Source organism: Bos indicus, chromosome 21, assembly GCF_029378745.1.
Source record: "Bos indicus isolate NIAB-ARS_2022 breed Sahiwal x Tharparkar chromosome 21, NIAB-ARS_B.indTharparkar_mat_pri_1.0, whole genome shotgun sequence".
NCBI classification, from domain to species: domain Eukaryota; kingdom Metazoa; phylum Chordata; class Mammalia; order Artiodactyla; family Bovidae; genus Bos; species Bos indicus.
The window spans coordinates 31,811,769-31,832,770 of record NC_091780.1 but is presented as its reverse complement, the minus strand read 5'-3'; the positions used below and the strand labels follow the sequence as shown (position 1 = coordinate 31,832,770).

Genomic DNA, 21,002 nt, shown 5'->3' with positions numbered 1-21,002 from the left:
AGATGAAGCAACTGAGCTCTGGTTTAAGGAATAACATTTTAAAGGCCACAGACCAATTTCTGCTGCTGCAGGCTACACACAGCTGTTATTGCTGAATAATCTACATAACCATGTTTAGGTTCTGCAGCTTCTCTTGAGGCGGTATGTGAGAATAGAAGGTAGAATACTGAATTAGAAGAAACCTTAGTGAATTAAAAGAAGCCTTAATATTAAACTGTAAAGGAGTCAGTTGGTAAAGTAATGTGAAGTGTCTTAGGATATATGTAGTGTTTAGTCAAGACTGGTCAGATAGATGGACTGAGTAGTTTCTTATATATTCTTTTGGTGTTGTTTATTCTTTAAAATTTTTTTGAATAGCCTTTTAAGAAGAATATGCAGTGTTCCCTTGGAAGTTCTGAAAAGCTTGACAATTCCTTAGGAAACTACCCAATTTATCTTATTATAGAACTATAATTTATAGCAAATATGGGCCTTCTGCCACCAAATCCTGGATTTATTCTTTAAATGATGATGAAAAACTCATAAATTTTATGGTAAATGATATGTGAAGCATAATCAAAAATATGGTGTCTGATATATATTGGTAATAAATAGTTTGTTACTGGCAATTCTTGTTAAATGTGATTTGAATCATAAATTATGCCATTGGATCCTAATTACACAGTTCTTTACTGGGTGCTCCTCTGATTAAAAAAGAAGTACCATGTAATTCTACAGGTGTATATCAGAAAAAACATTGTTCTAGACAATGGGGATACAAAAATGAACAGGCATGGTGTTTGCCTTCTAAGAATTTTCATGCCATCCCAGGAATTGTGAATTGCTACAACTTTTCTGGAGAACATTTTGCATCAATCAATGTTAAAAGCCTTGAAAGTGTGTCTATCTCTTGATCTAACATTCCTGGATTTTGTCATAAGAAGTGAATCTTAAGATGTGCATAAAGATTTCTAACCTTAACCATAAAAGTTCTCACCTCCTGTGAGATTTTTTTTCTAAATTATAAAAACATAAAATCTATACAGAGACTTGATTTAGCAAAAATAGAAGTCTCCTTTTCTCCCCCTTTCTTGCTCCCTTTGAGTAAACAAAACAAGGAGGAAAAAGATAAATGTCATCCACTAATAAACAATGTATCAATTCTGTCCTCTGGCAAATTCTTCAGTGTCCTCTTCCCATCCTCAATTCTGTGGCTTTGGAAGCATTTCTACCCCTGAATCTATGGCCCTCAGCTCTGGGATTGGTTCATCAAGGATCAAGGAGGCTTAGAGGGCTGAGGACAAGGAATGGGTTGCAGTTGTAGAGGTAGGAAGCTTAGGGGCAAAGGGGCCCCGATCTTGTTGAAGGTTGTACAGAATCTGATTTAGTCATCTATGAAAGCAGAGTAGCTAAAGTAACCTGGCCAAGTTCCAATCTGAACTTGTAGTCTTACTGGACTAAAAGGATATCTCATCTGTTGAGGAAGAGTGCAGAGAGCTATGAGAAGGGTCATCTCTGCACTGTTTATAATCATAAAAAATTTCTGGTAACCTAAATGACTATGCAAACTAGTTGAACTGGTATGCCTAAGTATTAATTAAAAGATCAAAGTGAAGATGTTAGTTGCTCAGTAGTGCCCAACTCTTTATGATCCCATGGTCCATGGAATTCTCCAGGCAAGAATACCAGAGTGGGTTGCCATTCCCTTCTCCAGGGGATCTTCCCGACCCAGGAATTGAACCCAGGTCTCCTGCATTGCAGGCATATTCTTTACCATCTGAGCTACCAGGATATGTACAATATAGTAAACAAAAAATATGTATTCTGTTGATTTAGTTGCATGACCAGCATTGTAGTCCTGTGCCTGGCTTCCCTTCATTTATAACCTCCTTATAAAATTCAAGCTCTGCGTACATTTTATATTAGGCTTTCTTCATTCCAACGCCAGATCAGAAGATTATTGCTGAATTCAAACCACTGAACCATGACATGTGATCATCACTGCCTGTTTTTCTCATTGCCATTTTCCACAAGGACAGTTCTCAGATTTTCTCCTTTCCTCAGGCCTGTGGTGTGCTTCCTTATCCTTTCACATGTCAGAACACCTAAACTTCCTTCCATTCTTCCTCTTGATTCTCTGTGATCTGCAGCTGCCAACATTTAGGCTGTCTTCATTAATTGGAAACTATTCTGTTTTGCAGTTGTGTGTGAACAAGTCTTATTTCCCTTGAAAACTTTGAGTGCAGGGACCATTCTTGTTCATCTTTGTGTTTCTGGTGTTTGAAATTATTTCAAATGACCATGAACTACATGTTGGTTTTTCGATAGCCCACAGTTCCTCTGGAAGGATTTTAACTGGTTCCAGGATACAGCCCCAAAGCTTTGTTGAATTTGAAAGCATATTTAAACAATTGAAACTTTAGCAAAATTGCTGTAGTGTTGTATTGTAAAGACAGATTTACATTATCAGTTATTTTGGTATTAAATTCATTTTACCTGAAGCAATAGAACTTCAGTAGTTGATTACATTATCATTATTCCTGGATATACTCTGCTCTTTAGTAGTACTGACTGCAAGTGAATGTAATTGGTAGTTGATACCTAGTTTGAGAATGTCTTCTAAGGATTTTAAATTCAGATACATAAATCAGTTTCTTGTTGAACATAGATTAATGGGAAAGTTGTTTGGAAATAATAAAAAGATTTTCTAACAGTAGAATACTAATTTGTATTTTCTATTTTTATTAGGCAGGAATATCAGTAATAGAGTGATAGATAAAAATAGCCCAGTTTTGCTATTGAGCAAGTATTTATAATACATTTATAGAACTGAGTATTGCATACACTTCTCTTTAAAGCACACCTGCTTACCAATTAGGGCAAAAAAAAAATTATACTGCAACATTATTCTCCTTTTTTTTCCCTCTTTTTAGACCTCATTGCTACGATTTCAGAGTACCCTGGTGATAGCTGAGCATGCAAATGATACCCTTGCTCCCATTACATTAAATACCATCACTGCAGCCAAACATCTTGGAGGTGAAGTGTCCTGTTTAGTAGCTGGAACCAAATGTGACAAGGTGAGAAATCTTTAAGGTCAACCATAGCAAATAAAATTGCCATCAAGAGACAGGGAAAGATGGCGACAGAGTTATAATGAGGACTGTAACCCAAACTGGGTCCTAAACCTCATTAAGTGGTCAGTTTCACAACCATTACTGTGTGTGAAAAAGAAACTAAAAGATTTGCTCACTAGGCATTTTGTCTTTTGAAATGACGTGGAATACTTGATTTAGTTCCACTGGCACATCACGTGCCATCAGGTACCAAGTAGAGAGATAATATTTGAGTCCCCTTAGAGGTTAATAGCCAATCCCTTTTTAGTATTGATGAATATACTTGCTAATTGCTTTTAATTCCTGAAAGTGGTAAATCTGGAAAAAGTATCATGGGTATTAATTTTTAATTGGTGTAAGAATTCAAATGCAAGGACTTTCCCAAAACTACAGCTGGTACTAGAAGATGTTCTTTGTTTGGTTGTTGACATAAGACAATGACAGCTCTGTAAACTAACCCCCTGGAAAGGAACTCTAATGAGGTTTGCAGAGTCTGTGCCTTTGGACTTGAGTGAAGTTGAAGTCGTGCTGTCATTATGCTTACGCACCTGGAGCCACCAGTTGCCTCTCACCATACAGGATCTGCCAGTTGTGTAGCTGGGGGCTTGGACCTCAAGGGAAGAAACCCAGAAGAGAGCTTGTTACTTTTTAGACGGTTTAATTTATTTTTTATTACATGGCATTGATGCAGAGCATGTGATATAATGCAGGTTCAGTTAGTATTGTTTTGGCCAATTTCTTACATGAAATTGGTATCTTAATGTATTTAAGCAGGTGTGTGCTTATGTGGATTTCTTTACCTAAATCCTGCTAACAACTGTTGACTCTTGCATAGTTATGAAAGACAGCTAAGCTATCTTTTTGGTTGCCCTACTTTCAGATATACAAGTTCTGGATTTGATTTTTTTTACTGTGATTTTAATTAATCTAATATAACTTGGAAGATATATCATAGACAGCAAGTAACTTTTCTGTGTAGTGCCTGAAATAAGAGATGGATTTGATAGTACCATATCCCCTGCCAGTGAATACCTGATTCAGAAGAGTTGCTTTTGCACTGCCTTCTTTCTTGAGTGAATGTTGTTGGAACCTTGCCCTCCTTTGAGGGAGGGCAGAAGGCGTGGCCTTTTGTGTTTACTCATCAGTGAATCAGCATGGAGGTAAACAAGAAGACGGTAGGCTAGAATATGGTTGCCATGTTTCTGCTAAAACAGAAACCGGTCATGCTGTACTTAGAGATTTAAAAGAAGGAATTCTAATGGCTTTCGTATACAGAAAAAAATGGCTTTTCTGTATACAGAAAATCTGAGTGGTCAAAGAGCTTTCCCAGAACCCCATCCTGATTCTAAACAAGAGAAAAGAGGAATTAAAATAGAAAATAATTTGCTTCATTATAGATAAATACATGAGGATGGGCAGGAACTCAGGGGTTGACAGTGGACTGTTTTCTCTATAGTTTTCTAAGGTTCTCTATGGTTTTCTCTATGGCCCAGAATCACTGATTTTAATATCAGCAAAAATCATTATTGTCAGATAAAGTGCAGTGGCTTGCATACCAGAGTGGTTAAGTCTTGCTCTTTAGTTCTCGGAACCTTAAGTCTGAAATGTCTGAAATGTATTGGCTGTGTCATTATTATGAGTGAAAGAACCTAACCATTTCTAAAATGATGGACTTATATTTGTATTGAGCAAAAGGGAAGAGCACGATATACAATTACATTTGAGTGGAGAGCGAAGTTGATTTTGGTTTATCAATTTGTACTTTTTTCAAGGCAAGACTTTTTGTTTAGGGTCAGTAGACCATAAGATCAATTGGCTTAAGATTTTCTTTGTTAAATAATTTTCTTTTATTCCTAAGAAGCCCTTTTTCTCATAAGAACAGTTTTTACAGTGGCCATTAAGATTTTATACTCTGTTGAATCTGTAATGGTGGCTCTATTAGTATTTTTCTGTTAGATGGATAATTAAAAACTTTTATTCATAGGTGGCACAAGATCTCTGCAAAGTAGCAGGTGTGGCGAAAGTTCTGGTGGCTCAGCATGACGCGTACAAAGGCCTCCTTCCAGGTGAGCTTTTCCAGTGGGAAAAAATTAATGTCTCAATTATGCTTGAAAACTGAATATGAAAATATTATGAGATGTGTTTATCAAATGTGTTTAATTCTCAGAGGAACTGACACCATTGATTTTGGCAACTCAGAAGCAGTTTAATCACACACACATCTGTGCTGGAGCATCTGCCTTTGGAAAGGTGAGAAGATTGAGAATGTGGAATCTGATGTCACTAGTTGGAAGGGTTAGATTTCATGGTACTGAAAATGTACAACAGACTTTGTTTAGACAGCTAATTCTGGCTTTCAGAATTAATGTAATAGTTTTGATAAAATTTATTCTTTCAAGATTTTGCTATAATTTCTGTTAAAATGCTATCTCCAGGCTTTCAGCTATGGTCATAGAGACAGCTTTGTTCTTTTGAGACTTTGTCATATTTTTTATAATGCCACTTCCAGATTTTCAGATTTTGTCATGGGGAAAGCTCTATTTTTAAATGTATTTTTCTTAAATAACAATGTGGAACTGTCTGAACGCCATTTGAATTAGTAACCCATTATAAGACATGGATTTGCTTTGGTGACTGGTGGATATTTAGAAAGGCCAAGTTTATCTATTTGAGAGATTTGGAAAGGGCTGTGTAGTGGTTGAAGACATCCTTAGGGTGGAGAGAAGTGTGATCTGATCACATGCATTGTGGTATGTCTGAATGTGCCATGAGGTGGGTCGTGGTCTGCATGAGTTATTTACCTTCCTGAAATTTGTTTTCTGATATGTAACATGATGCAGTTTGGCCAGCTGATGTCTAAGTCTACCAGTTAGAACTTTTAAAAGATGGAATGGGTTTTCTCTGTAGCAGTTGTCATTTTCCTTGGAAATGGTTAAGTCAGAGGCTTGACATCCAGCTACTGTATTTTGGGATGTTGCAGATCAGCATTGACTAAAAGATCATTGGGGACCATTCCATCTATGAGGGTTTTGTTTCGGGGTTAGATGATTCAAACAATTTCGTGAGTCTTGAGTTTCTGTGATGACAGTTCACTAAGAAAATTGTTAAGCCAAGAAAGGGTATTTGTTGTAGCTGATTCCCTAGACTTTATACTCTGGCTTTGATTGCTATATGGGTGTTTTGAGAACAAAGGTCACATAACAGTATTACAGCTGGTGCTGCAGCTTCTGAATGGATTTGGAATGAGGAAGAGTCCATCAGGTGAAGCTGAACAATTTGCTCTGTAATAGGTCTTCACGGATTGTCTTTTTAAGACACCACAGCTTTATACTGGTAATCTAGAATTTTAAAACTGTCATCTTTTTGTGCATCAAAAGAACACTGTTGGTTATTACCTCGCCTTCCCTGAAGCCACGTGGTGTAGCCTGTTAGATAGTGTTGAGAGGTATCTGTTTACCGTCCATCCTTTCAGGACACTGAGACGTGTGCCTTGAAGTGCTGTGGTAAATTTTGTTTTCAAGATGTGCTAGAGTGAAACAAGGAATAGTAGAAGTACAGAAAGTATTAAATTTCAAGGAATTTTAAAAAACTCTAAAACTTTAGAAAGAAATACAGTCTGAATATCATAAAATTTGTGTGAGAATCTGCTCAGCCAGGTAATAATATTTCCAGTCGTATTTCCTGAACAGTTAAAGAAGGTGCCTCAAGGAAAGAGTTACTTACTGAAGCAGGCTTTAAATGCTGACAAATTTGGTTTGTTTTAAAAGCAGGTATCTTCTAAATGTCTTATTTACCAAGTTAGAGCTATGTTTAATGGCATTTTAATTATTTTCCCAAGCCCTTTATTTCCTATAAAATCTTAATTTTTTTCTGATTGTGGATTTATAAACTATGGTACTTTTCAGTAGCTCTGTTATTATGGTTGAAAGGAAATTGCTATATAATATAGGTAACAATAGATAGAAAATCTTTACAGTTGGAGGATGTAGCAGAAGGAAATTTGACTTCAACTTTCAATACTTGTTGGCATCAATTTATATAGAACTGCTTATTAGATACAGGGTAGAGAGATGAGAGGAGAAGGCAATGGCACCCCACTCCAGTACTCTTGCCTGGAAAATCCCATGGACGGAGGAGCCTGGTGGGCTGCAGTCCATGGGGTCGCAAAGAGTCGGACCCGACTTCACTTTCACTTTTCACTTTCATGCATTGGAGAAGGAAATGGCAACCCACTCCAGTGTTCTGGCCTGGAGAATCCCAGGGACGGGGGAGCCTGGTGGGCTGCCGTCTATGGGGTCGCACAGAGTCGGACACAACTCAAGTGACTTAGCAGTGGCAGCAGCAGAGAGATGAGAAGTGGAGACACACAGCTTCTGCTCTCAGGGTGCTTATAAACTTAGTCGAAGGTTATATAAGATGTATATTAAAACTTTTAAGACAAAATACATATTATTGAATTGTACATGCATGTGAGAGGATGCAGAATAAAGGAGTGATTAGAGGATGGTCCTGAGAGAATTCTTAGAGGAACAGAGAGGATTTGGGGATGGAATGAGGAGAGGAACTTGAGTGCTGTTACAATGAAAGTTCACCTGCTAGAGTTGGTTTCATGTACTGAGTTTAGGAGACGCCATAGAGTAAGCTCTGTGTAGAAAGCAGCGGGGGATTTACCCTTTCTATCCGTGTGATAAAAGCAACACTTCACTTTTAAAATTACACTTAGATGATCTCATCATCTAAGAGAACCTTTGCATCTAGAAAGTATGCATATTCATTCTTCACTAACTGATTCTCTTTTAGAGCCCAAGAAATTTGGATAAAAGCACAGAGGTTCTTTTCCTCTTACTGTGAGGTGAAGTAACTAAGCCCTGGGGTTAGTGGGGCTTGCCCAGTGATCTCTGCTAGTGGGAGCACAGTCACCACATGTGTCTATTCCAGAGATGTTGTATGTATATGCAGAGAAAGCATATACGTGTGTGTGTGTATATAGAGAGAGAGAGAGAAAGAGAGAGAGAAAGGTTGTACTTTACTTTTCTCATTTTTAAAATTATATGGATTTACTATAATTTGTAAACCTATGCCCTATTGATGGACACTTTGGTTAGTTTTTGTTTTTTTAAATGCAACATCACTTTTTAAAAAGGTGAACATGTCTGATTTGGAATTTTTTCTTTCATGTACATTAAGTAAACATATAAAGATGTTCTTTTTTAGTATTTGAGAATTTTACTACTATAAATATTTTTCTATCACATCTAGATTCAGTAATCTATAACTGTCACACTTTGTAAATGATGATCATTAAAGCAAATGTCATGTCTCATAATTCAACGTACTGAGTTAAGGTAGTTTATTGCTATAAACTCATAAAACTCTTAATGTAGTTAGAGTAATGATCGACTCTTACTTATGTTCAAAGACTATCCAAAAAGTTGTGCTTGAAGCTGTCGTGTATCTAAAGATGCACGTGAAATATAAAATATTCAAAATAAAGTTTCTATAGAATTTGCTTTTAGAGAATGTTATTGCTAATATTTTATAGCCATCCATCAGCATGTATGTGTGTAACTCACTACTTATTTTGCTTTTAGAACCTTTTGCCCAGAATAGCAGCCAAACTTGATGTTGCCCCTATTTCTGACATCATTGCAATCAAATCACCTGACACATTTGTGAGAACCATTTATGCAGGTGAGTACCCAAGGAAAACAGTTAATCAGTATATTAAATTTTTGAAAATTCTAAAAGCAGAAATTAATATTGAAGATAGGATTTTGAAGCATGGATCATCCTAAAGCTTCCTGAAGAAAATCTTAGTGTTAGATCTATCTTAGTGTTAGAATTGCTGTTGGACCGTGATAGAACATTCTCTCTGATAGAGTTAAAACACACTTTTTTCCTTCCTGGTTATTCCATGTACAGAGTGAGATTTTTCCAGTGATCAATAAAAATTAGGTTTCTTTTTCAGTATATTTTGCAAGTGGCGCTTGAAAAAGAAAACTTTCTGTTTTTTTAAAAATAATTTCAGTCTTCTTTGCTGCTTCTATTTCATTTCTGTCTGCATTAAGAAATGCAGTTCAGTGTCTTTTTAGTTGACTGATCTTTTGCTAAGCACACTGGTCTCTGGTGGGGCTGGAGAAGGCAATGAACTCTTTGATCTTTCTGATTGAACTCAAATCAAACCTCTCATCTTTAGTAGTGTTTAAAGGGAAGTATTTGGTCATAGTTTAGGTCACTCTTAATGTAATTGCTAATCCATAAGAAATGTCTCAAATCCTTTAAAAATCTGGGTGCATCACACTTGCCATCCTTTATGCCCCTACCTTGTTTTCACTTATTTTCTTCCCTTAGCAGGCATGGTAGCTTTGTCTTTATTAAGTTATTGCAGCTCATGTTGTTAAGTTACTGATCATGTTGTTTTGGAGAAGAAAGCTTTTGTTTATATTCCTTTTAGGAAGAATGTACCTGGTTAGTGTGACAGCCTTTTCCAGTTCGTTTCTTCCCTGCAGGTCAGCACTTGTTCTATTTTTAAAGACATCCAAAGTTACCTAGAGTGCCACTGATACGTTTCTTCAATGTTACAGTCCTTTCCCTATATTTAGTAAAGGTAGAAAAAACCTAACTGGTCTCTAGTTATTTTTTCCTTATCTTTGTGAAGTAAATTCTGAACCTCAGAGGAATACTTGGGGGATTTTTTTGCCTTTCATGGTTGTTTTTAAAAATAAATATGTATTTCAGGAAATGCTATATGTACAGTGAAGTGTGATGAGAAAGTGAAGGTATTTTCTGTCCGAGGAACATCTTTTGAAGCTGCAGCAACAAGTGGAGGTAGTGCCAGTTCAGAAAAGGGTGAGTGTTCATTTGTATTTGTTTTGGTTTCTTATTTTTGGTTCAGACATTATATTAGAATAAGAGATTGCTTCTAGTTAAATCTCTAATGCAGGGTGTTTGAGAGCTCCATCTAAATAAATGATATTCCCAAGTTTATCCAAAAGTACAAAATATTTATATTATTTTTTTGTACTGTGATAGTTTGGTATATATCAAAGGGGTAAGGGTGGGGTGCATTAAGATTAATTTGTTATATTGATGTGAGGATTTTTTACTCTCCTCTCATTGTTTATTATAAAAGAGCTTCAATATAATGGAAGACTAATAATAGTAAATTTATGGAAGATGTTAACACTTTAATATATATAGTATCTTATTAAACCCCTAGAGAAAGGGTTTTTTCAGTCTTATAGGTAGACTCAGAGAATTAAATGACTTTTCAAAAGTCATATAGCTAATACGGTGAAGGCTGGAATCCAGTCCCTTTAAGTCTTTCCGAAAATCAGAGAGAATGAAATTAGTAGCAAAAAATAAAAAAATCACACTAACAAAATTAAATTTCCTGTTATTAATTCTTTGTGTATTTCTCTTAAAAATTTATTTTTACTATAGTACTTGAACTCATACTGTTTGTTTTATTATATGTATCAATACACACAGCATCAAGCACTTCCCCAGTAGGAATATCAGAATGGCTTGACCAGAAATTAACAAAAAGTGATCGGCCAGAGCTCACAGGTGCCAAAGTGGTGGTGTCTGGTGGTGAGTCGAATATTGTAATTTTAAAAAATGATGTAAACTTGAAATACTTTGCTTTTATTAATACTTAATTTTAATGGAGCACAGGTGTTTTTTCAAATGTAAGAACTAAGTTGTGAGTATTAGTCCCATTAGGAAAATGAAATCTTGAGTTTAATAGTTTGGACTTGTGTTGCAAATCTGTTTCATTGGCACCAGGGGGAGCATGGTACAAATCTCAACTCCATAGCTTTGCAACTTGGTGTCTTTGTCATTTTGACCAACTCCTGTGTTATTCTGAAGAGTATGGTTAACTTCTGAAGCAAAGAAAGGACTGGTTGGAATCTCAAGGCTGTGTTGTGCGACCCTTTGCTCTATTTTAAAAGTCTTGCAACGCAGTCCAAGTCTCTATGGATAACTTGAAGTTTTTTCACATTTAATATGAAAACTGTTAATATTGCATAAGACTTGCTTCTTTTTGTATACCATGCTTCTTATTTAAAAACAAAACAAACAGAAAACCCCAAGAAACAAACAAAAAGACCCATATTTCATAGCCTGCTGACTTTTTAAAACAGTGACTGCTATGATTGAAAAATCTTTCCAAACTAAACATCAAAGGAAGTAATTAAGCTTCCAAACAACTTCTTATTGCAAGTGGCATTGAGAGGAAATAATTTATATTTCAGAAAGGTATATCTGACTAGTTTATTCACTTATTTTTTCAATAAATGTTTATTAGGTATATGTTCTCTGCCAGGCCCATTGCAAAGTGCTGGAGAAATAAAGAGGAAAAAACGGATTATTCTTGCTCTTAAGGAGTTTAAAGACTAGTGGAATGTCTTCTTTCAGTTGTTCAGTTAAGTATTGCTAAATATAGGAGTGACCAATATAGGTATGAATCTTGTATTTAAAGAGTTTTTGGAAAAAAAAAAAAAAAAAAGAGTTTTTGTTCTAGTGGGGAAGACTGATTTTAAAGACTAATTATACTAGTAGTTAACCAGTTAGTTAATTACAGAATTACAGTAGTGTTGAATGCTTTATTGGAAAAGTGCAGGAGTATCATTGGAGAACTTAGGAAAGGCTTTATAGAGAAGATGGCAGTTGTATAATATGAAGATTCACTCATGTATATGAAGTTCAAAATTTTTACAGAATGGAGTTTATATTTGGTTAATTCTTTTTTTTTCCCGTCTTCTTAAATGAGGTCGGGGTTTGAAGAGTGGAGAGAACTTTAAGTTATTGTATGATCTGGCAGATCAACTACATGCTGCAGGTAAGTTTATTTTCCTTACTGAATATTTTTTCTTCATTATTTCATTTGTATATAAGTCACTCAAAGCTGCAGATTTTTTGCTGTCTCTCATTTTCAACTTTTCTGTCGGAAACAGTTTTTCTTAATCTCCATGTAAATGGTGTAGCCTTCAGTGAGGAAAGGTTGTCCTTGTTCATTATTATTTATATGATACTCTTACCATTTGCCAAATTTTAGTAGTTTTTTCCATTAAAAAAAATTAAATGTCCATTTCATTGCCTACTTCAGATTCAGGAATGCCCTTGTTTTTCTCTTTATTGCTGGTCCGACGTAAATCTCTCATACAAATAGAAATTAACATTTTAAAAATTTATAGGGAAGATGGATCTTGTTATTAAAAGTATATTAAGAATGGAATAATGGTTTTTGAAAAAAATCAGAACATTTAAAGTATTTTAGTTTTTAATTATACAACTATAAATGAGTGTATTCTTAATGTCTAGTTTGTTCTCCCCCTTTTGAGAGTTTCTTGTATAACTTTCTGGCTTTTATGCTTTATATTACCTAATATATGTACCCATAGAAATAGTTATGGCTTTGTCTGAATAAAGATGTAATCTTGACTCTTTATAATCAGATGATGGTATTTGACTGAGGATATTTCATTTATTCATTCACTGAATAAATATTTATTGAGTGTCTGCTATATGGCAGGCACTATATTAGGAGCTAGGCAAAAAACAGTGAATAAAATGAGCAAAATGATTCAAAGTTCTAGAGGCCAGAAGCACGTTGAAATCAAGGTGTTGGCAGAGCCATGCTCCTACTGGGCAGTGAATATGTTTCCAGTTACCAGAGGCTGCTTTGGGCTTGTAAGGGGCCAGGAGATGGAGGAAGAGATCCTATGGATGGACAGCTCCTCTCTCCACCTAGAAACCTAGAAAGAGCAGGTTGGCAGAAGGCTAGTTTGGGGAGAGTTGGCTGGTGATCAGTTCCTGGCAACCATTTCCATGGGATAAAGGGAAGCATTTCTATTCGTAGTCCCGAAGAATGAGGAAAAGAATACCACTCATTTGTAACTTACTTGTTGACCACAGCCATGAAATTAAAAGATGCTTACTCCTTGGAAGGAAAGTTATGACCAACCTAGATAGCATATTCAAAAGCAGAGACATTATTTTGCCAACAAAGGTCCGTCTAGTCAAGGCTATGGTTTTTCCTGTGGTCATGTATGGATGTGAGAGTTGGACTGTGAAGAAGGCTGAGCGCCGAAGAATTGATGCTTTTGAACTGTGGTGTTGGAGAAGATTCTTGAGAGTCCCTTGGACTGCAAGGAGATCCAACCAGTCCATTCTGAAGGAGATCAGCCCTGGGTGTTCTTTGGAAGGAATGATGCTAAAGCTGAAGCTCCAGTACTTTGGCCACCTCATGCGAAGAGTTGACTCATTGGAAACGACTCTGATGCTGGGAGGGATTGGGGGCAGGAGGAGAAGGGGACCACAGAGGATGAGATGGCTGGATGGCATTGCTGACTCAATGGACATGAGTCTCAGTGAACTCTGGGAGTTGGTGATGGACAGGGAGGCCTGGCGTGCTGAGATTCATGGGGTCGCAAAGAGTCGGACACGACTGAGCAACTGATCTGATCTGATCTGATAGGAATGTGGAGTTTGAAAGTTTGGACTAGAGATAGAAATTTGGGAATCAACTACATTTAGATGGTATTTGAAACTGTGAGACTGGATAAATTCACCAAGAGTGTAGATGTAGAAGAAGTCCTAGGACTAAGCCCTAGATGCTATAAGTTTAAGAGGTAGGGGAGAAGAGGAGAATGAAGACCAAAGACAAATGGAAAAGTAAGGCAGGAAAACCAGGATAGAGAGTGTGTTGTTCTGGAATCTAAGTGAAGTGTCTCAGTAAGGGAAAGCGTGATCTTCTGTGTCAAATGCTGCTCGTAGGTCAGGGAAGATGAGAACTGAAAAGTGCCTCATTGATCAGCCACGTAGAGGTCATTGGTGACTTTGAACAGTTTTAGTAATGGTGGTACTGGGGGCAAAAACCTGATTGGAGTGTTTAAAAGTAGTTACATGGTTGTATTCACTTGATGATCAGCCGTCGAAGCTAATCATGAGCTGAGTTCATTTGTGATTTGTGTGCTTTTCTCGTATGTGTGTCATATTTTAATTAAAAAGTTTTTAGAAGTAGAATGGGAGGCCTGGCAATGGAGACAATGAATGCAAACGACTCTTTAGAGGCTTCTAACCATATGGTAGAGCAGAGAAATAGACAGTAGCTAGAGGGGGAGCAGGACCAACAGAGGAACTTTTTAAAGATTAGAAGATAATAGCATGCTTTATATGCCGATGGGAATGCTCCAGTTAAGAGGGAAAGGTTAATCATACATGAGATGAGAGTTATTGGAGTGATGTTCTTGAGTCGGTGGGAGAGAATATGAACACAGCTGCAAATTGATGGGTGAACTTGTTAGTTGGAGCAGGTTTCAGTTTTTTAGTGAAATTGGAAGCAGAATGTTAAAAGAATATTGAAAGTTTGAAGAGAGAGGAAAGATACAAAATTACAATATAGGACAGTCTGAGAGAAGTAAGGCCTATTTATTTAAAGTACAAAAGGGTTAACATGGCTGAGTAACATTAGCATTTTTTTGCAGTCATGCTGAACAGGACAGGTATGCAAAGGGGAGAAAGATTGTTTAGTCAGTAACTAGAGATGGAGGTTTTCCACCATCTGGAAATAAGATGATATAAGAGGAGGGCAAGGAAATTGAAGGCATATGCAAAGGAGTGCTTAGAGCCATTGATAATAGAAACTGAAAAGGGTAAAGAAAGAAGAGAGAACATAAGGGGAGAGAGGGACAGTGGAAAGAATTATAGCCCTCAGTGGGGTCAGAGGGTTGTTGGAGTAAGGGACCAAAAGGGGTCAGCTGGAATGGGGAGGTCACAGAGAGATTTTGGAAATCGAGATTGTTGATGGTATTGGTAATGGACAGATTGAGGATATGACCATGGGTATGGCTGAGGTAGCGTGAAGGGTAAGATGAATGGAGAATTGCTCAAAGAATTGAGGAGCCAGGATGTCAAAGTCTTCAAGAATTAAGATAAGACTAGTATTGGAGAGAGTAACAAGACCCAGAAGCTAAAAATCCTAGAGAAATGAAGGGAATTGACCTGCTGGTTAATAGATGACACAAGCAATATACGAGTGACATTATCCGATGACATGAGATTCAAAATGGAAGGCTTTTAAGGAGAAAGGAGGGAAAACCTTTTGAGAGTGGCAGTGAGGGCCTGGAGTACCACCTTGAGGCCCCAGTGGTATGAGGATGCTGGCAGACAAAGCAGCATCTGCTGGAGAGGATTGGAGAGGGTAAAAAAAAAAAAGAAAATTTTTTTAAATTTTTAAAAAACCATTATCAGTGAATGTCCCCAACAAATTGAATAATAGAGCTTTAAAAATGACAACTGTTTTTTTCCTTAGTTGGTGCTTCTCGTGCTGCTGTTGATGCTGGCTTTGTTCCCAATGACTTGCAAGTTGGACAGACAGGAAAAATAGTGGCACCAGTAAGTACTGCAGTAAAATATGCCATGCAAAATTCTGTGGGGATAAGAACTACATGTGTTTGTGGAACAGTCATCTCAGTGAAGTGATGATCTATTCAGTGTGCCTAAGCAGTTAGCCTTTATCCTGGTGAATGTGTCCTCACAGGCCTATGGATTTCTTGGCCTCAGTAAAATGTATAGCAGGTCTTAAATCCAGCAGTGTTTTTCAGAGTTTTTAAAGCAGTAGAATACTTTGTCAGATTTGTCACAACACTAAATATGAAATTGAGAGAAGCATCATTTTATTATATAGTTCACCTTAGCATTTATTTACCATAATGCCTATGTACTATAAAATCTGTCCATAAAACCAATGAATCTGTATTAATGAACACAGACTCTCAAAATCAGGGGCTGTGAATTGACAGCTATAGTCTGACATCTTCCTGAACACCTAGTTTATTTCTGTATTATGTCTGGTTGCATGAAATTCAGTAAATTCTGTAAATTCAGGAATTCTGATTCCGTTCTGATCCGTATTACATTATTCTTCAATTAAAACTATTCAAAACTTAGGAATATATTGGTTTCAAAGTTGAATTACTAACAATATCGAATGATTGTCACGTTTCTTAGATGATACAAGTTTTCAGTGGGTAGAATTCTTAGCCAGCTTAAGTCTTCATTGTGTGGAGGAAAATGAATTTTTAAATATATTTCAAAATGTACTTTTAATGTATTTCAAAACAAGATATTAAGTCATATCCATTAAAAAAAATCTCATATCTCATCAGATGTTCATTTAAAATTTCAAAATAATAAAAAAAATTTGTCTTGTCTTTGAAGTTCGTTTTGAAGAGAGTTCAATCTTTTGCCCGTTTTAAAATTGGGTTCTTTGTCTTTGTATTGCTTCCTTATTCATTTTCTTTTGAAGAGCAGGAATTTTTATTTTTATAACATCTAATTATTGATGGTTGTTAATGCTTTTTGTGTTATTCAGCTTATTTGAATTCAGATAAGATCTCAGAATCTAAAATAGTTAGAAAAATCATGTGACCTGTTTGCTTGTGATTCCGCATTTGTCAGGCTGTGAGAACATTTATTGAGCAGGTAAATTCGAACCTTCCCTGACATTTAATGAGGAATGGCAAAGAGGTATTTTTTGGTGGAAATCTTGTTTGTCCTAGTTTACATGAATAAATATCTTTAGATTTGAATTTATTTACCAAAGATGAAGCCCACAACCTTTCTAATCAATAATACTTCTACAGCAAAGTATGGTGGGGGACAGGCTTTTATTTACATTGACTTTTCAGGAACAATACACTTGTTTTTAAGTAGCATGGCAGAATGACAGGGAACAACCCGTGGCATCCTTACTTGTAGATAAATGTCATGCAGTCAGCTTTCTTCAACATTACTATCATGACTGTAGGATTACTGAAAATTTTTCATAAGGAATTTAAAACATATTAAAGTCTTTGAAGACTTTCTTTAACATGAATCCTGTATTCCCTGGAGATTCTGGCTCATTAACTCTGAGTTAGACTTCAGTGTGTGTGTGTGTCTGTCTGTCTCTGTGTGTATTATTTGTCTGTGTGTAGTTGTGTATATGTTTGTGTATATTTTTCTTTTAAGACTCTTAATCTTTTTTGAGCTGATTTCAAGTTTACAGAAAACTTTGAAGTACAAAGTAAAAACCTTTATTTTTGTGGACTGTTTGAGAGTAAGTTGCTGAGATGATTCTCCATCATTTCCAAATAAGTAGGACATTCTCCTATAAAACCACAATACAACTTTTAAAATCAGGACATCGGCACCAGTACATTAATACCATGTGATCATCAGACCCTGTTCAGGTTTTGCCAGTTGTCCCAATAATGTCCTATATGTTTTAGCAAAGGGTTGTAATTTGTAATCAAATGTTGCATATGGTTGTCATGTGTCCTTCCATCTCAAACAGTTCCTGTCTTATTTTGACTTTCATAACCTTGACACTTTTGAAAATTATAGGACAGCTATTTTGTAGAGTAGAATGTCCCTTATTTTGGGTTTATCTGTTGTCTCCTCACCGTTCTATTTAGAATATGTATGCGCCTTTGACAGGAATATCCCAAAAGTGATATTTCATCCTATAAAGTGGTATACAGTTTCATTGTGTCTTATTAGGTTTTCACTTTGTTTGATTAAGGTGATATTTCTCAAACTTCTCCACTGTAAAGCTGTTTTTCCCTTTGTAATTAATAAATTTTTTATAAGGAGGTACTTTGAAATGATGTGAATATTCCAGTTCTCAAACTTTCAGTTTATTCATTTACATTTATTTTCTTATAAGCGAACATTGAATATTTATTTATAATAGGACTTATTGTCCCTATTAGGTTCAGTGGGTGAAAATCTGTTGTTATTCTTTCTGTTGATGTACAAATTGTTCCACATTTGGCCAGTGAGAAGCCCTTCTGGGGGCTTCTGTGTCTTAGCATGTTCCCATCATTCTTTGGGGCCTTACTGATAGAATAAGATGTTCTAGGCTTTTTGTTCCTTTGCTATCCCAGCCCTGGCATCAGTCTTTTCTCCAGGGAATCCTGGTTCCTTTTAGTGGAAGAATAGTATGAAGCTGACATCTGAATATTACTTGTGCCTGTTGCTGTTTGGATATTGCTGTTCTTAGGACACCTCAGTGAAAAGAGTTAGGGAGTGTGTGTAGGTATGTGTGTGTAGGTATGTATGTGTAGGCAGATACACAGATTTATGTATTCATAATAATACATTGCTTGGTTTTTAAATGTTAAACCACCTTGAGTTGCTGTGATAAATCCTACTTGTTCATGATATGATCATGATATAATTTTAATATATTGCCGGCTTTCATTGACTGATGCTTTGTTAAGGAGTCTGGGGTCTGTCTTTATCAAAATAATCTGTAATTTTCCTCCTCATCCCCAATATCTTTGTTCAGTTTTGGTATTGGCATTATGCTGCCTTCATGAAATGAGTTGAAAGATACTCTCTCCTGGTGTATTTTCTGAATGAGTTTGTGTAAGATTGGTTTGTGTTTGTGTCTTTCTTAAATGTTTGATAGAACTCACCACTGAAGCCATCTGAGCTTTGAGTTTTCTTTGTTGGAGCATTTGACAGTTAACTCAATTACTTTGATAGATTTAGGGCTATTCAGATTTTCTCTTTTGTTTTGAGTCTGTTTTGCTAAGTGATGTATTTAAAGGAATTGGTTCAGTTCTCTTAAGTTATCAAATATATTGGATAAAGTTGTTTATACAATCTTGCCCTGTTTCCTTTCATTGTTTGTAAAATCTGGTGTGATAGCTCCTTCTAAATTTTGCCGTTTGTGTCTTCTATTTTTTTGTTTCCCTTTCCTACATCAGTCCAGCGAGGAATTTATAATATTAAACATTTATAATGATTCAGCTTTCTAAAATAATAAGTTTATTGAGATACAATTCATTTACCATACAGTTTGTCTAAGTAACTATTTAATTCAGTGACTGTTAGTTTATTTACAGAATTGTATAAACATCGCCTGTCAGTTCTAGTACATTTTCATCATCTCCAAAAGAAATTGCACAACTGCACTCCTGTTTTCTTTTCAGCTCCCCAGTCCTAGGCAATTACCAGTCTACTTTCTGTCTTTGTGAAAGTAAAAGTGGTAGTTGCTCAGTTGTGTTTGACTCTTTGTGACTCTGTGGACTGTAGCCCACCAGGCTCCTCTGTTCATGGGATTTCCCAGGCAAGAATACTGGAGTGGATTGCCATTTCCCTCTCCAGGGGATCTTCCCAACTCAGGGATAGAACGTAGGTCTCCTGCGTTGCAGGCAGATTCTTTACCCGTCTGAGCCACCAGGGAAGCTCTTTCTGTCTATATAGATTTACCTATTCTGGACATTTATGTAAGGGGAATCAAAGACTAAATGGTCTTTTATGGCTTTTTTAAAAAAAATAGCATGTTTTAATTTATTCATGTTATAATATTCCTTTTTATTGCCATATAGTAATTCCATTGTACTGATATACCACATTTTATGTATCCACTCATCATCTGATGGAAATTTGGGCTGTTTACTTTTTGGCTGTTATGAATAATCCAGATAGAAATATTCATATACAGGTTTTTGTGTGGACATATGCTTTCATTTCTCTTGGATATATACACAGGAGTAGACTTGCTGGTTCATATGATAACTTTATGTTTAACCTTTTGAGGAACTGTTTTCTGGAGCGGCTACACCAAAAATGAACCAATTCTTAACTTTGTTAATTTTTCTCATTGTTTTCTTTTTATTGATTTTTGTTCTTAATTTCCTTCCTTCTGCTTACTTTAGATTTACCTTGCACTTAAGGTAGAACTTTGCTTCATTAATTTTGTATTTTGCTTTTTAAAATGTAAATGTTAAAGATATAAATTCTTCAGTATTAAAATTCATTAAATCTTATTTTATGGCCCAACAAATGCCGTATTGTGGTGACTATGCCTTGTGCACCTGACGAGAATGTATATCCTGCCATTGGACACTGCAGGAATACTCTAAAATATGGCAGCAGAGATATGTCCCAAACGAAACAGAAAATTTTGAAAACACAGGAAAAAACGGACAAAGCTTTGGTGAACTGTGGGACAACTTTAGGAGGTCTATTATGTGTGTAATTGGAGGAGAAAAACTCAGATCTCAGATGCTCAACAAATACCAAGAGTAGGAAACAGGAAGGCAACTACAGGGCATGTAACAGTCAGATTGCTTAAAGAATGATTAAAAGAAAAAATCTTTTTTTCAAAAAAGAAGTCATTTTATTTTTAGTACATTTGCTTTGGAGGGAGAGCCAATTAATTGGAAAGAGTGCATAATTTAACCAACATCAGATCGCTCTGCTGCATTCCCTGTTGAAACTTTTCTTTTTCAAAGTCTTTTCTTATTAAGGTTCTTACAGAGTATTGAGCAGAGTTCCCTGTGCTATGCAGTAGGTCCCTGGGTAATCTGTTTTAAATATATCAGTGTGTATGTGTCACTTCTAATCTGTCCCTCCCCACCACCCTCTCCCCCTGGCAACAATAAGTTTGCTCTCTTAAGTCCATGAGTCAGTTTCTGTTTTATAAATAAGTATGTTTGTACCTTTTTTTATTTTAAGATTCTGAATGTAAGTAATGTCCTATGATATTTGTCTTTCTCTGCCTGCCTTACTTTACTCTTTCATATTCTTTTCCATCATAGATTATCACGGGATGTTGAATATAGTTCCCTGTGCTGTAGAATAGGACTATCCTATGATAGTTTGCATCTGCTAATCCCAGACTCTCAATCTTTCCCTCCCTCACCCCTTGTCCCTTGGCGCCACTAATCTGTTCTCTAAGTCTGTGAGTCCATTTCTGTTTCATAGATATGTTCATTTGTATGATTTTTCAGATTCCACATATAAGAAATATCACATCATAATTGTCTTTCTCTTTCTGACTTACTTTGCTTAGTATGATAATCTATCCATGTTGCTGCAAATGGTATTGTTTCATTCCTTTTA

At 36.1% G+C, this 21,002-nt stretch overlaps 1 protein-coding gene across 1 annotated transcript in view; it reads left to right on the top strand.

The window, feature by feature from the left end:
* ETFA (electron transfer flavoprotein subunit alpha) overlaps positions 1-21,002 on the top strand; it is a 69,615-nt gene that overhangs the window by 9,458 nt on the left and 39,155 nt on the right. The window contains exons 2-9 of the mRNA XM_019983827.2: positions 2,913-3,059; positions 5,080-5,161; positions 5,263-5,345; positions 8,687-8,786; positions 9,834-9,944; positions 10,587-10,688; positions 11,872-11,940; positions 15,415-15,497. Coding sequence (XP_019839386.1) covers positions 2,913-3,059; positions 5,080-5,161; positions 5,263-5,345; positions 8,687-8,786; positions 9,834-9,944; positions 10,587-10,688; positions 11,872-11,940; positions 15,415-15,497 — 777 coding nt within the window. The remainder of the gene's footprint in view (positions 1-2,912; positions 3,060-5,079; positions 5,162-5,262; positions 5,346-8,686; positions 8,787-9,833; positions 9,945-10,586; positions 10,689-11,871; positions 11,941-15,414; positions 15,498-21,002) is intronic.